The 15270-nt window shown below is 38.6% G+C and overlaps 1 protein-coding gene across 2 annotated transcripts in view; it reads left to right on the top strand.

The window, feature by feature from the left end:
• Nucleotides 1-230: 230 nt before the first annotated feature.
• Nucleotides 231-15270, top strand: part of Raf (Raf oncogene) — a 44804-nt gene continuing 29764 nt past the window's right edge. For both annotated transcript variants that reach the window (XM_053795038.2, XM_053795037.2), the window contains exons 1-6: nt 231-370; nt 3594-3695; nt 6415-6607; nt 7740-7945; nt 8173-8277; nt 9479-9645. In XM_053795038.2, coding sequence (XP_053651013.1) covers nt 263-370; nt 3594-3695; nt 6415-6607; nt 7740-7945; nt 8173-8277; nt 9479-9645 — 881 coding nt within the window. In that variant the 5' untranslated portion in view covers nt 231-262. The remainder of the gene's footprint in view (nt 371-3593; nt 3696-6414; nt 6608-7739; nt 7946-8172; nt 8278-9478; nt 9646-15270) is intronic.

The following is a 15270-nucleotide window of genomic DNA, read 5'->3' as shown; positions in this document are numbered from 1 at the left end:
TCCGAAATTATCTAAAAAATTATCAACCTTCAGGAGGTGGTTCCTGCCTCTATATCAACCAGCAAATTCTAACTCATTTAATTTTCGCGTTTTGCCTATTATCAGGTTGTTTATACGAAATAATGTTTGTTTGTAATAATATGTACAGTTAACTCCTATGATAATAGGATAATTTATTTTAAAGATTGGTGCAGGTTAAGGTTATTTTAGGGAAATTGAGAGCGGCAGAAATTTAACGGGTGATAAATTAAACAGGTACAAGATGGCGGGTGTTGGGGATACTCGGGATCGGGATAGCAGTTCACCTTCTCCTGTTGAGACACCGGATAATGCAGAGGAGGTCAAAGATAGAGCGGCCTTGGAGGAAGAGGCAAGTCTAATCTACCTTGTGTCCTGGGGAAACAATAATTCGCTCAATATTAGTCTAGAAATTGGCGTTGTTATGATTGTTGGAGTCTAGGCTTTGTTGACATTCAGGTATTGTGGTATATTTTCCTTGGTGCTGTGTGAGGTGGTTCCTGCTAGCCTTAATTCTGCCGAGTATATTGAATATATGAGGCTTTGGAAATGTGGGAGACAAAGTAGTGAAGTAGTTGGTATTACGTGTCAGTGTGAGATTAGTGGCTGGTGAGATAAGGGTCTTTTTGGACCTTGGAGTGAATCTTAATTTGTTAAGATAAGATAAGATAAGATTTCGTTCGGATTTTTAACCCCGGAGGGTTAGCCACCCAGGATAACCCAAGAAAGTCAGTGCGTCATCGAGGACTGTCTAACTTATTTCCATTGGGGTCCTTAATCTTGTCCCCCAGGATGCGACCCACACCAGTCGACTAACACCCAGGTACCTATTTGCTGCTAGGTGAACAGGACAACAGGTGTAAGGAAACGTGTCGAAATGTTTCCACCCACCGGGAATCGAACCCGGGCCCTCCGTGTGTGAAGGGGGAGCTTTAGCCACCAGGCCACCGGGCCTCTGTTGCTCTTGATCTAGGGAATTGGATCTGTGCTCCAGTTCCCTGAATTAAACCTGAATACCTTCCACATCTACTCCCTCCCCCCCACAGGTGCTGTATAATCCTGTGGGTTTAGCGCTTCCCTGTATAATAATCTATCTCTTGGCTGATCGCTTACCAGGAACATTATTATTATTGTAAGGTAAAAGGACACAAATGCAACTGATGTGACATTTTATTGTGGCAACGTTTCGCTCTCCAGGAACTTTGTCAAGCCATTACAAACAGTTATTCCCTGTGATCTACAACTAGTTCTTTCTCATGTTGGTAACTTGCTATCCTGTTTGTGTCCTATGGTCAAGATTTTGTCTGACTTTTTGGGTTTTGTCCGACTCTCTCTGGGTTATCCTAAGTAACCTCCACATGTGCTGCTATATATAGCAATTTGTGTAACTGTATTTATGTGTACCTGTACCTGAATAAACTTAGTTAGTTACCTTGATTTGGAAAACGTGTTTCACCATCATCCTGTTTCTAATCTTAAGTTCCTTGGGTAATATGTACTTTATTCCCAGAGCAGAATCTCGTCAGCATTACATATGGAGGAAAGTGGTATAAAATATGGACACAAATGCAGTATAATGTGATCCTTTATTGACTGTTTCACCCACACAGTGGACTTTATCAATTCACAAACAGATCTAACAGAACAGAGAGTACAGTCTCCACCTGACTTTCCATATCACTATACTCGTATGTATATACTCACGTATTCTCTGTTTAGGTAGATCTGTTTGTAGCAGTAAGGCCCAATGTGTGGGCAAAACGTAGTCAGTAAAGGATCACATTGTACTGCATTCGTGTCTTATTTTCCCATTACACATCATCCATAAGTCTATCGACATTAATACAATAAATTCACATCCATAACACAGGAAGCATGAATCTTTTGTGGAAATTACTACTTATCCAGAACTCATTGTGAATTTCTTGAACGAAGAAGCTCTCGATAATACCAAAATCCCAAATAATAATAATTATTATTATTATTATTATTATTATTTATTATTTATTATTATTATTCACCTGAGTTAAAACCAGAAAAACACACTTTTTTTAAATTGGTAGTTTTGGTTTAAATGGTTTTTGCCAACCCTGTTGATGACAACTATGACAGTATTATTAGAAATCAATCTAACTTTCATGTGTTGTTTCTTTTATTGTGACAAGAGTCAGAAATCTTCCAGAGTGGATCAAATGGTAGTGGCACTGATATCACCACTAATCATTTCAGTTGGTTGAGAAAACTAAAGCATTTGAATGTTTTGGCTTCATAACGACTGGCACCACTCTGAGGGAATTGCCAGGTCACACTGTTAGTTCACCATAATGTTAATAAATTGTCCTATTTATTAGTGGGCAAGCAGGATTCACTTCCAACATCTTCACAGCCCTAACACACCCACTCACTCACTGATCTACTGAAGGTCCCATCTTTGACACAGGCACTCTGAATTATTTTTAATGAAAACTAACCTGTTGCACCAACTGTGACTTCAGTTTTCCACTCGCACCAACCCTAACCACTAATCCCTACCCCTTCGCATGCCCCTACGCTTCACAGACCCCTACCCTTCGCAGACCCCTACCCTTCGCAGACCCCTACCCTTCGCAGACCCCTACCCTTCGCAGACCCCTACCCTTCGCAGACCCTTACCCTTCGCAGACCCCTACCCTTCGCAGACCCCTACCCTTTGCAGACCTCTTACCTTTCGCAGACCTCTTACCCTTCGCAGACCTCTTAGCCTTCACAAACTTCCTACCCTTCGCAAACCTCCTACCCTTTGGAGACCTCCTATCCATAGTGCTGTATGACCCATTGGGGTTTAGCACACAAAATGGTTATACCGCGTTATTAAATTTATGCCGTATCTTCGGATTAAGGGCCAGAAAGTAGAAGAAAGAGCAAAGACATATTTGATTAACAGTTAGTGAAACAGTTAACCCATGGAGCTGCGTCGAAATTGGCAAATTCAAGCATAAGATGCATCCAATTTTGAAGAAAATAAACCTAAAATGCATTGTCAAATAAAAAATTTATATCTATCATCTCATTAATATTGTCATGCCAGTCACTGTTTCTGTTCTGGAGAGATGGACCTTGTTGGCACTGATGTTCGCAAAATCTGAAAGAATAAAAAGGCACAGTACCGTGACTGGAAAAATACACAAATAACTTATACATAGGAGAAAGACACTTATGACAAAGTGTGACTAGTTAATGTTCCAGGTTGGACAGAAACAGTGATAAGTTCTTCTCTATGTGTGGGTTATTTGTGTATCGCCAGATTTGGTTACCAGAACCAACCATCACCAGATAACTTGCTTAAATTGTAAATAAAATAAAATTGGCCTTTCAACTTTTACACTAATAGGGTATAGTTTTTTATTCCTTGTAGCGATGTTACTTTGTGATCCACAGTAGGGCTGGGGTTAAAGCCCATAGTAAGCAAGTTGTAAAACCCCACCTGTACTGTGGTTTGTTTTCAGTCGTGTTGTTATGATTTTGTTTGTTACTTTGTAGTTTGAGTGTAGTTTACAGTACTGTATTTGTTTAATGTTAGTTTAACTTTTCTGCAGTTACAAAATATCCAGAATATTATCCACCTGACCAAGGAATACATTGATGACCTCAACTCCCGCTTCGCCGGCTTCCAGCATCCTCCTTCATTATATCTCACGGTAATATTGCTTGTACAGGGTTTGCTTTGGTTTTGTAGCAAGTCAGACTGATGCTGAAATGTATAAATAGCAGTAATTCATTTTTTTTATAAGTGGGATTTCTTTTTAACTATTATTGTAAATATTGTATTACAAATGTTATCACTAGGAATGCCTTATAGCATTCTTTATTTTTTCATTCATTGCATTACTTGGATGATACTGTATCTTTATTTATTTATTTATTTATTTATTTATTTATTTCTATTTGTGCACACATACAGAGGTACAAAAAAATACAGATAAGAGCAGTATGCCAAAGCCACTTATACTATGCATAGCATTACGGGCTGGCTTAAAATTAACTTAAGATTAACTAAGCAATGATGAAATCAGTGATAAAACATTAATGTAAACAGATTACTATAAAGCACAAGTGAGTATTACAAAGACAGGTCATATGGTTGCATGCATTGTTGTACATTCAGTCGTATGGAGTATTCTGTTAGGTAGAGTATTTAAAAAATAATAAAGTTAGATTCGGTTTTAGGTTTAACATTTATGTGATATAATTGTGAGAAACATTTAAGATATACAATTTATAAGGTTCAGTTATTCAGTATTTATTTGGTTTTGGGTGAGTAAGTGATCTTTGAGAAGAGACTTGAATTTATAATCAGGTAGTGTTTCTTTTATATTTACAGGTAATGAATTCCAGATTTTAGGGCCTTTTATGTGCATTGAGTTTTTGCATAGTGTGAGATGGACACGAGGAACATCAAAGAGTGATCTGTGCCTTGTGTTATGGTCATGTGTTCTGTTGAGGTTGGCAAGGAGATGTTTGAGGGGAGGGTTAATATCAGAGTTAAGTGTTCTATGTATGTAATAGGTGCAGTAATAAGTATGGATGTTTTGTATGGTGAGTAGGTTTAGTGTATTGAATATTGGTGGAGTGTGCTGCCTGTAGTGAGAATTTGTTATCATTCTAACTGCAGCCTTTTGTTGAGTAATTAGTGGTCTGAGATGGTTAATTGTTGTTGAGCCCCATGCACAAATTCCATAGGTGAGATAGGGGTAAATAAGAGAGTGATATAGGGCCAGGAGGGCTGACTGTGGAACATAGTACCGTATCTTCGATAGTATGCCTACAGTCTTGGAAATTTTCTTAGAGATTTGTTGTATATGTGTATGAAATTTGAGTCTATTATCAAGGTGGATTCCTAAGAATTTTCCCTCTGTTAGTTTTGTGATAGGTGATCCGTTTATCATTATGTTAAGAGGGACATCTGTAGCTCTGTTACCAAACTGAATGAAGTAGGTTTTGTCAATGTTTAGTGTAAGTTTGTTAGTCTTCATCCAGGTAGATATTTTCTGTAATTCGGTATTTACAGTATTGGCTAGCGTGACTGGGCTCGGGTGAGAGAAGACGTATGTAGTGTCATCTGCAAATAGTGTGGGTTTGAGTAATTGCGAAGCATTTGGAAGGTCATTTATGTATAGGAGAAAGAGAAGAGGGCCAAGGACACTTCCCTGTGGGACACCAACTGTAATTGGTTGCGCAGAAGAGTTTGCCCCATTTGCGTACACATATTGGCTTCTGTTGCTGAGGTATGACTTGAGGTAGTTGAGGGAGTGCCCTCTTATACCATAGTGTGACAATTTTACGTGGAGGAAGTCATGGTCAACTGTATCAAAAGCTTTACGTAAGTCAATGAAGATCCCCACTGGGACTTCTTTTTTCTCTATTGCAGTGTATATATGTTCTAGCATGTGTATAATAGCATCATTAGTATTTTTATTAGGCCTGAATCCAAATTGGCAGGGGTTGAGTATGTTTTGGGAGATAAGGTAGGAGTAGATTCGTTTATGAATTAATTTTTCAAAGATTTTTGAGAGAGGGTGTAAGTTGGATATTGGCCTTGAAAATGGTTTGTCACTGACTTGGAACTTACAGTACTTGCGTATTCCAAAAGGTGAAGTCTTGTTAAATTGGGCAGTTTAGTCCCCTGGGATCTATTTTAGGAAAAATGGAATAATTCACAAAAATTACAAAAAGATCCATATCAGTACAAGCAAAGTAGCATTTTTGAAAGCCCATATTACTCACAGTATTTCAAGCAAGTCTAAACTAACATATATTTAAAAATGGTATAATTGAGAGCTGAGGAGGGGTTATTGAGATGGTTTGGGCAGTTCAGAGAGGATAGATAAGAAAAGGGCAACAAAGAGGATGTATAAATCTGGAAAAGGTGGAGGATTAGAGGGTCATCCCTGCAAAGGTTGGAAGGACGGGGGTAAATGAGATTTTGAGTGCAAGGGGTTTAAGCCTCCAGCAGGCTCATGAGTGTTAGTCAATGGAGACAAGTGGTTTTTGTGACTTGACATGTGAGCAAGGTAACTTTTATGAAGGGATTCAGGGAAATTGGTTAGCTAGACTTGTGTCCTGAAGTTACGAGGTACAGAGCCTGCACTCTGAAGGTGTGGGAGATGTTGCAGTTTGGAGGCTAATTTGACTTGGCAATCCCTGCACATTTCAGGCAGGATGGCTATTGAATGAATGAATGATGGTGAATTACATTACCTTCTTTGAGTCTCCGTACCTTGGTGGGAGATGGCTGGTGTGCTAAAAAAAATAAAAAGTTGGGCCAATGTTTACATAATTTTTCCTTTCTTAAAATTTTGAGAACTTCCTGAATTTTTTTTCTTTTTCTTTTTTTTTTCTTTTTTTTTTTTTTTTTAGGAATATACAGAATTAACTGGGAAGTTGCATAGATTTGAGGCTAAGGAACAGGAGATCCTTGAGCAGCTGACTTTGAGCTCCACTTCTGACCAACCGGCTCAAACAAATGGCTGCCATGAAGACTTTTCTGAAGCCCATACTTTACCTTCCGATGACATTGAAACAAGCTTTCCAGCCTCCTCACAAATCACCAGTGAGTTTTTCCTTGCCAGTATATTCCTTTGTCTTCAGTGGTTTTATTGTGCCATATACACCTACATATCTGTAGAAGATATTACCTGATAAATTGTTCCTATTTTTCATTAGATACTGTACTTCAGTATCAGTTTTTGTGTACTGTATTATTTGATGAAATGTTCAGTATTTGAGTTATTCTAATATGTTTGGAAATTGTATGATGTAAGAGTTTTTGATCCAAGATACGTAATGAATATCATTGTAATTAACCCTTTGAGGGTCCAAGCTATAGTTCTACTTCATGAGCTCAGCTCACTCAGATAAGGTGTGAGCAGTAAATTTGGGTCTAGATATGAGAGAGTGTATCTATGTGGTAAGTGTACACCATACAAAACAAATCCTGCAGCATGCAGTGCTGCAGGATTTGTAATCAAAATAATGTCTGTGAAAGAATACAGGGGGAAATATCTTAGCTAGACTTGAGGTTTGGAGGTTGAGGTACTGTGAATGCAGTTAAAAAGTATGATAGGCATGTAAATTGTGGATCACCATTGCTTAATGTCCATGCCCTTCTGGAGAGGAAGCTAAAGAGTGAGTGTGCTGAATGTACTTTCTTATTTGGGTCATCCTGTCTTTTTGAGAAGCTGCTGACTGTTAAAAAAAATGTATTCATGTATTAAGAACATCAGATTGGAGGAACACTGCAGGCCAGTACTAGGCAAATTCTTCTCTAAACCAACCATTTCCACCCACTCACTTATCCAACTTTTTCCCAAAGCTATCCAAGAATTAGCTTCAGTGTACAATGCCTGCACTTTAAAGGAGGGATTTGGGATATTTGCTGTTTGGAGTGACATCTGAACTCATATCTGCATGCTTCTGCAAAGACAGTGATTGTGTGAATGACAATGAAAGTGTCTCTTTCTATTTTGGGTCACCCTGCCTCAGTGGGAGATAGCCAGTGTATTAAAAAAAAAAACTCGTCTTCTAATCAGATTCAGCCTTACACAAATAACCCGCACATAAAAGAGAGAAGCTTACGACGACGTTTCGGTCCGACTTGGACCATTGACAAAGTCAACCTTTCTCACTTATATATTTGTTCATTCTCTTCTTAAAACTACCCAGTGTTTTTAATACACTTTTAGGTAGTAATGGTATGTGTGAAGAAGTGACGCGGTCTACTCCACAATCTCCCCTGCGGTCAGTAGTGCGGGCTCACCTACCAAATAAACAGCGTACCACTGTACAGGTACAACCTGGCCGAACGTTAAAGGATGCACTGGCAAAGGCTCTCAGCTTCCGCAAACTTTCTCCAGATGTTTGTATTGTGTATAGAAAAACAAATCCCAAGGTACATATAGATAATTAGACACTTGAGTATAATATGCTGTACTACAGTATTTTGTTGCAATAGATGGGTGAAAGACCCATTGAGAAATTATTTTTATTATGTAATAGAAATGTCTCACACAAAAAAATAAGTGGTTTATTTATTTGCATTGTAAGTTAAGAATTAAAAAAATAGTATAGATTCATTTATGTATATGATTATAGCTTCTGCTGTATACTGTTTTCTAGGTACGGATGTCTTGGGATTCGGATATTGCGATGCTGGAAGGAGAGGAGATTGTTGTGGAGGTACTGGAAAAATTTCCTGTCACAACCTCCATATCCCACAATTTTGTAAGTTTTCTGTTGAAGAATATTGACTTTTAAAAATATTAACTGTTTTAAATGTGTATGTAGTATACAGTGCAATAGAGGTTTACTAGAGTGTAATTATATTCACAGTTTGCTGTTTGTATTTAAATTTTTCCTATTTGTGAAGAATTTTGTTTTACATATTGTCATATTTAATCAGTCTTCTTGATTTCTTTTGATATTCATAATATTATATATGTACTGGATCTAGTTTTCCAGAACGTCTTTGATAAAGTTTCTTAGCAAAGACTTTTTGCAAAAATGAAGGCAAATAATACAGACACTTGTACTAAGCTGGCCTGAATACTGGTTATCCTGATACAGGTAGGGAGTAGCTAGTGGAAAGGCACCAACTGGCAAGATGTAACAGGTGGCATGCCACAAGAGTCAGTCTTAGGACCAGTTCTTTTCTTGACATAACTGTACATAATTGACATTGACACTTGGCTATGCTGTACATTATCAACATTTTTAAATGACCCAATACTAGGATGCAAAAGTCACAACATATAAGCATCAGTAATTGTATGAACACTAGGAAGTAATGGCAAATAAATTTCAGTGTTTTTAAGTGCAAAGTTAGATACTGGAAAAAATTAAAAGGTAAACCATTGAATGAAAGCCATTCACTAATGAAAAAAAAAAAAAGAAAAAAAAAAAAGACCCTAGGAATAAGCAAATGTAATGAGAGAGTTGAAAATGCTAATAGAATTTTAAGCTTTAATGGTAGATCAGTCAAGCTTTGTATAAAAGTTATCCTCTCTACAATTTTAGATGCGTGTTGTATTATTCTTTCCAGGAAAACAGCTGCATACCCGACACCTTGAGATATTTAGTTTGCTAGAGTCAACCAGTATTTGCACAGCAGACTTGTATGCAATTCTCACTGCTATTATTCACATTATGACCATGTCTACCTTGTTATTCATAGTTGTTTTGGATTACCAAAGTGTGTTACAAGCTTTTCAGAAATTTGACTCCCTTCATCCCCTTTGTTCTTCTTGCACAACATTGGATGTCGTACTTCTAGTCAATGTAAAAAAGGTTTTCTTTTTGCTGGGTTCCTGGACACTGATGTTTAGGGCAGTAAACACAGACTCAGCCACACAGCTATTCATGAATGCTCAATTTCCTGTAAGGAAAATTTTACAATTTTTACAATGTAGATATTGAATATTTTCAGATTAGGAGAACATTCTTTTCCTTGGCGTTCTGTGATAATTGTCGAAGACTTCTATTCCACGGGTTTGTATGCCGTACATGTGGCTATCGCTTTCATCAACGGTGTTCTGTAGGAGTACCAACATTATGTCAACAGGATCAACGCATTACCAACAATATTTACCAACAGTAAGTTTATATCTTAAATTATTTATGAAGACCTTTTTCTAATTCCACAAGCAGGACTTTGCTCTATAATCAGTCTTGGTGCTCTCTTTCTGATGCCTTCCATTTCCATTAAGTTGCACTAATCTACATTTAATTCATTAATCCAATTTTTTTAAATATTTCCTCACTTCAATGTGTGTTTCTTCAAGTCTAGTGCCAAGGATTTAGTCATGAAAATAAGTAACTTTGTATATAACATATTTCTTCTTTCAACAACTTGGCCGTCTCCCACTGAGGCAGGGTGACACAAAAAAGAAAGTAACATTTTTACCATCATTGAACATACTCACCATCATTCACACATATCACTGTCTTTGCAGAGGCACCCAGATATGACAGCCAATATCCCAAACTCCTTAAAAGTGCATGCATTGTACTTCCCACCTCCAGGACTCAAGTCCAGCAAACTGGTTTCCCTGAATCCCTTCACTTGTAGTTTGTCTTTCTCACACTCCAACAGCTCGTCAGGTTTCAAAAACCATTCGTCTCCATTCACTCTTATCTGACATGCTCGCACATGCCTGCTGTATGTCCAAGCCCCTTTAACACAAAACCTCTTTCACCCCTCTCTCTCCATCCTTTTCTAGGACGACTCTTACCCTTCCTCCCCTCCACTATAGATTTATTCACACTCTAAGTCATCCTATTTTGCTCCATCCTCTCTAAATGACCAAACCACCTCAACAATCCCTCCTCAGCCCTCCAAATAATACTGTTAATAGCTCCACATCTAGTTTCCACACTGCGAATTCTCTGCATAATATTTACACCGCACATTGTCCTTAGATACGGCATCTCCATGCCTCCAGCCTCCTCTATGCTGCAGCATTTACAACCCATGCTTCACATCCATATAAGATTGTTGGTACCACTATTCCAACACTTAATTTGTATCAAAGTCCTGGGAAGACCCTATTTTTTTTACTTTTTCTTCCGTTTTTGCAACATATTGGACCGCTTGATTTACAAAAGCATAAGCACTGTACTGTGTTGTACCATACCATATAAACATGTCACAGAAAAATCATAATTAAATACATTAATGAATTGTCGTATCTGCACATCTCTGGCAAGACAGTAATGGAGTGAATGATGGTACAAGTATTTCTTTTTTGGGGGGGAGGGGGGTCACCCTACCTCAGTGGGAGACAGCCAGTGTGTTACTGTAGTTCTTCTTTTTAATTTTTTCTTCTTGCAATGATGATAAAAAATATTTTTCAACTCCTTCAAAAAAGTTTGAATGTCAATAAAGAATGCTAGACATTACATAAATTCTTCATGACAATTTAAAAATTTTTAAACCTTGTTATTTAGATTTATCAATATTCACATGTAGGATTTGTAGTACAGTATAGTAGGTAGTAGGTTGGTAGACAGCAACCACCCAGGGAAGTACTACCGTCCTGCCAGATGACTGTGAAACAGAAACCTGTAACTGTTTTGCATGATGGTAGGATTGCTGTTTTCTTTTTCTGTCTCATAAACATGCTAGATAACAGGGATATCTTGCTACTCCTACTTACACTTTGGTCACACTTCACAGACACGCACATACATATATATATACATACATCTAGGTTTTTCTCCTTTTTCTAAATAGCTCTTGTTCTTCTTTATTTCTTCTATTGTCCATGGGGAAGTGGAAAAGAATCTTTCCTCCGTAAGCCATGCGTGTCGTATGAGGCGACTAAAATGCCGGGAGCAATGGGCTAGTAACCCCTTCTCCTGTAGACATTTACTAAAAAAGAGAAGAAGAAAAACTTTATAAAACTGGGATGCTTAAATGTGCGTGGATGTAGTGCGGATGACAAGAAACAGATGATTGCTGATGTTATGAATGAAAAGAAGTTGGATGTCCTGGCCCTAAGCGAAACAAAGCTGAAGGGGGTAGGGGAGTTTCAGTGGGGGGAAATAAATGGGACTAAATCTGGAGTATCTGAGAGAGTTAGACCAAAGGAATGGGTAGCAGTAATGTTGAATGATCAGTTATGGAAGGAGAAAAGAGAATATGAATGTGTAAATTCAAGAATTATGTGGATTAAAGTAAAGGTTGGATGCGAGAAGTGGGTCATAATAAGCGTGTATGCACCTGGAGAAGAGAGGAATGCAGAGGAGAGAGAGAGATTTTGGGAGATGTTAAGTGAATGTATAGGAGCCTTTGAACCAAGTGAGAGAGTAATTGTGGTAGGGGACCTGAATGCTAAAGTAGGAGAAACTTTAGAGAGGGTGTGGTAGGTAAGTTTGGGGTGCCAGGTGTAAATGATAATGGGAGCCCTTTGAACTTTGTATAGAAAGGGGTTTAGTTATAGGTAATACATATTTTAAGAAAAAGAGGATAAATAAGTATACAAGATATGATGTAGGGCGAAATGACAGTAGTTTGTTGGATTATGTATTGGTAGATAAAAGACTGTTGAGTAGACTTCAGGATGTACATGTTTATAGAGGGGCCACAGATATATCAGATCACTTTCTAGTTGTAGCTACACTGAGAGTAAAAGGTAGATGGGATACAAGGAAAATAGAAGTATCAGGGAAGAGAGAGGTGAAGGTTTATAAACTAAAAGAGGAGGCAGTTAGGGTAAGATATAAACAGCTATTGGAGGATAGATGGGCTAATGAGAGCATAGGCAATGGGGTCGAAGAGGTATGGGGTAGGTTTAAAAATGTAGTGTTAGAGTGTTCAGCAGAAGTTTGTGGTTACAGGAAAGTGGGTGCGGGAGGGAAGAGGAGCGATTGGTGGAATGATGATGTAAAGAGAGTAGTAAGGGAGAAAAAGTTAGCATATGAGAAGTTTTTACAAAGTAGAAGTGATGCAAGGAGGGAAGAGTATATGGAGAAAAAGAGAGAGGTTAAGAGAGTGGTGAAGCAATGTAAAAAGAGAGCAAATGAGAGAGTGGGTGAGATGTTATCAACAAATTTTGTTGAAAATAATAAAAAGTTTTGGAGTGAGATTAACAAGTTAAGAAAGCCTAGAGAACAAATGGATTTGTCAGTTAAAAATAGGAGAGGAGAGTTATTAAGTGGAGAGTTAGAGGTATTGGGAAGATGGAGGGAATATTTTGAGGAATTGTTAAATGTTGATGAAGATAGGGAAGCTGTGATTTCGTGTATAGGACAAGGAGGAATATCATCTTGTAGGAGTGAGGAAGAGCCAGTTGTGAGTGTGGGGGAAGTTCGTGAGGCAGTAGGTAAAATGAAAGGGGGTAAGGCAGCCGGGATTGATGGGATAAAGATAGAAATGTTAAAAGCAGGTGGGGATATAGTTTTGGAGTGGTTGGTGCAATTATTTAATAAATGTATGGAAGAGGGTAAGGTACCTATGGATTGGCAGAGAGCATGCATAGTTCCTTTGTATAAAGGCAAAGGGGATAAAAGAGAGTGCAAAAATTATAGGGGGATAAGTCTGCTGAGTATACCTGGTAAAGTGTATGGTCGAGTTATTATTGAAAGAATTAAGAGTAAGACAGAGAATAGGATAGCAGATGAACAAGGAGGCTTTAGGAAAGGTAGGGGGTGTGTGGACCAGGTGTTTACAGTGAAACATATAAGTGAACAGTATTTAGATAAGGCTAAAGAGGTCTTTGTGGCATTTATGGATTTGGAAAAGGCATATGGCAGGGTGGATAGGGGGGCAATGTGGCAGACGTTGCAAGTGTATGGTGTAGGAGGTAGGTTACTGAAAGCAGTGAAGAGTTTTTACGAGGATAGTGAGGCTCAAGTTAGAGTATGTAGGAAAGAGGGAAATTTTTTCCCAGTGAAAGTAGGCCTTAGACAAGGATGTGTGATGTCACCGTGGTTGTTTAATATATTTATAGATGGGGTTGTAAGAGAAGTAAATGCGAGGGTCTTGGCAAGAGGCGTGGAGTTAAAAGATAAAGAATCACACACAAAGTGGGAGTTGTCACAGCTGCTCTTTGCAGATGACACTGTGCTCTTGGGAGATTCTGAAGAGAAGTTGCAAAGATTGGTGGATGAATTTGGTAGGGTGTGCAAAAGAAGAAAATTAAAGGTGAATACAGGAAAGAGTAAGGTTATGAGGATAACAAAAAGATTAGGTGATGAAAGATTGGATATCAGATTGGAGGGAGAGAGTATGGAGGAGGTGAATGTATTCAGATATTTGGGAGTGGACGTGTCAGCGGATGGGTCTATGAAAGATGAGGTGAATCATAGAATTGATAAGGGGAAAAGAATGAGTGGTGCACTTAGGAGTCTGTGGAGACAAAGAACTTTGTCCTTTGAGGCAAAAAGGGGAATGTATGAGAGTATAGTTTTACCAACGCTCTTATATGGGTGTGAAGCATGGGTGATGAATGTTGCAGCGAGGAGAAAGCTGGAGGCAGTGGAGATGTCATGTCTGAGGGCAATGTGTGGTGTGAATATAATGCAGAGAATTCGTAGTTTGGAAGTTAGGAGGAGGTGCGGGATTACCAAAACTGTTGTCCAGAGGGCTGAGGAAGGGTTGTTGAGGTGGTTCAGACATGTAGAGAGAATGGAGCGAAACTGAATGACTTCAAGAGTGTATCAGTCTGTAGTGGAAGGGGGGTGGGGTAGGGGTCGGCCTAGGAAAGGTTGGAGAGAGGGGGTAAAGGAGGTTTTGTGTGCGAGGGGCTTGGACTTCCAGCAGGCATGCGTGAGCGTGTTTGATAGGAGTGAATGGAGACAAATGGTTTTTAATACTTGACGTGCTGTTGGAGTGTGAGCAAAGTAACATTTATGAAGGGGTTCAGGGAAACCGGCAGGCCGGACTTGAGTCCTGGAGATGGGAAGTACAGTGCCTGCACTCTGAAGGAGGGGTGTTAATGTTGCAGTTTAAAAACTGTAGTGTAAAGCACCCTTCTGGCAAGACAGTGATGGAGTGAATGATGGTGAAAGTTTTTCTTTTTCGGGCCACCCTGCCTTGGTGGGAATCGACCAGTGTGATAATAAACAAAAAAAATATAAGAAAGAGGAAAGATAATTACTGGATAGTCATTTTAAATAAGTACAAGTGTCAAACATATATATATATTTTTTTTTTTCAACAAGTCGGCCGTCTCCCACCGAGGCAGGGTGACCCAAAAAAGAAAGAAAATCCCCAAAAAGAAAATACTTTCATCATCATTCAACACTTTCACCACACTCGCACATTATCACTGTTTTTGCAGAGGTGCTCAGGATACAACAGTTTAGAAGCATACACATATAAAGATACACAACATATCCCTCCAAACTGCCAATATCCCAAACCCCTCCTTTAAAGTGCTGGCATTGTACTTCCCATTTCCAGGACTCAAGTCCGACTATATGAAAATAACCGGTTTCCCTGAATCCCTTCACTAAATATTACCCTGCTCACACTCCAACAGATCGTCAGGTCCCAAGTACCATTCGTCTCCATTCACTCCTATCTAACACGCTCACGCACGCTTGCTGGAAGTCAAACATATATCTACTTCAAAAATAACTATTATTAAACAAAGGTGATTTGAGTACTATTAAGTAAAAATCATTCTTACCTGATTTTTTTTATTAAAAGTGAAGAACAGGTATAGGTATGTAGCAGGCTTTTCTTTTGACATTATCTTGTTCTGTGTAGAACAT

Source organism: Cherax quadricarinatus, chromosome 72 (assembly GCF_038502225.1).
Source record: "Cherax quadricarinatus isolate ZL_2023a chromosome 72, ASM3850222v1, whole genome shotgun sequence".
NCBI lineage: Eukaryota > Metazoa > Arthropoda > Malacostraca > Decapoda > Parastacidae > Cherax > Cherax quadricarinatus.
The sequence above is the reverse complement of the archived record's forward strand: the minus strand, read 5'-3'. Positions and strand labels throughout refer to the sequence as shown.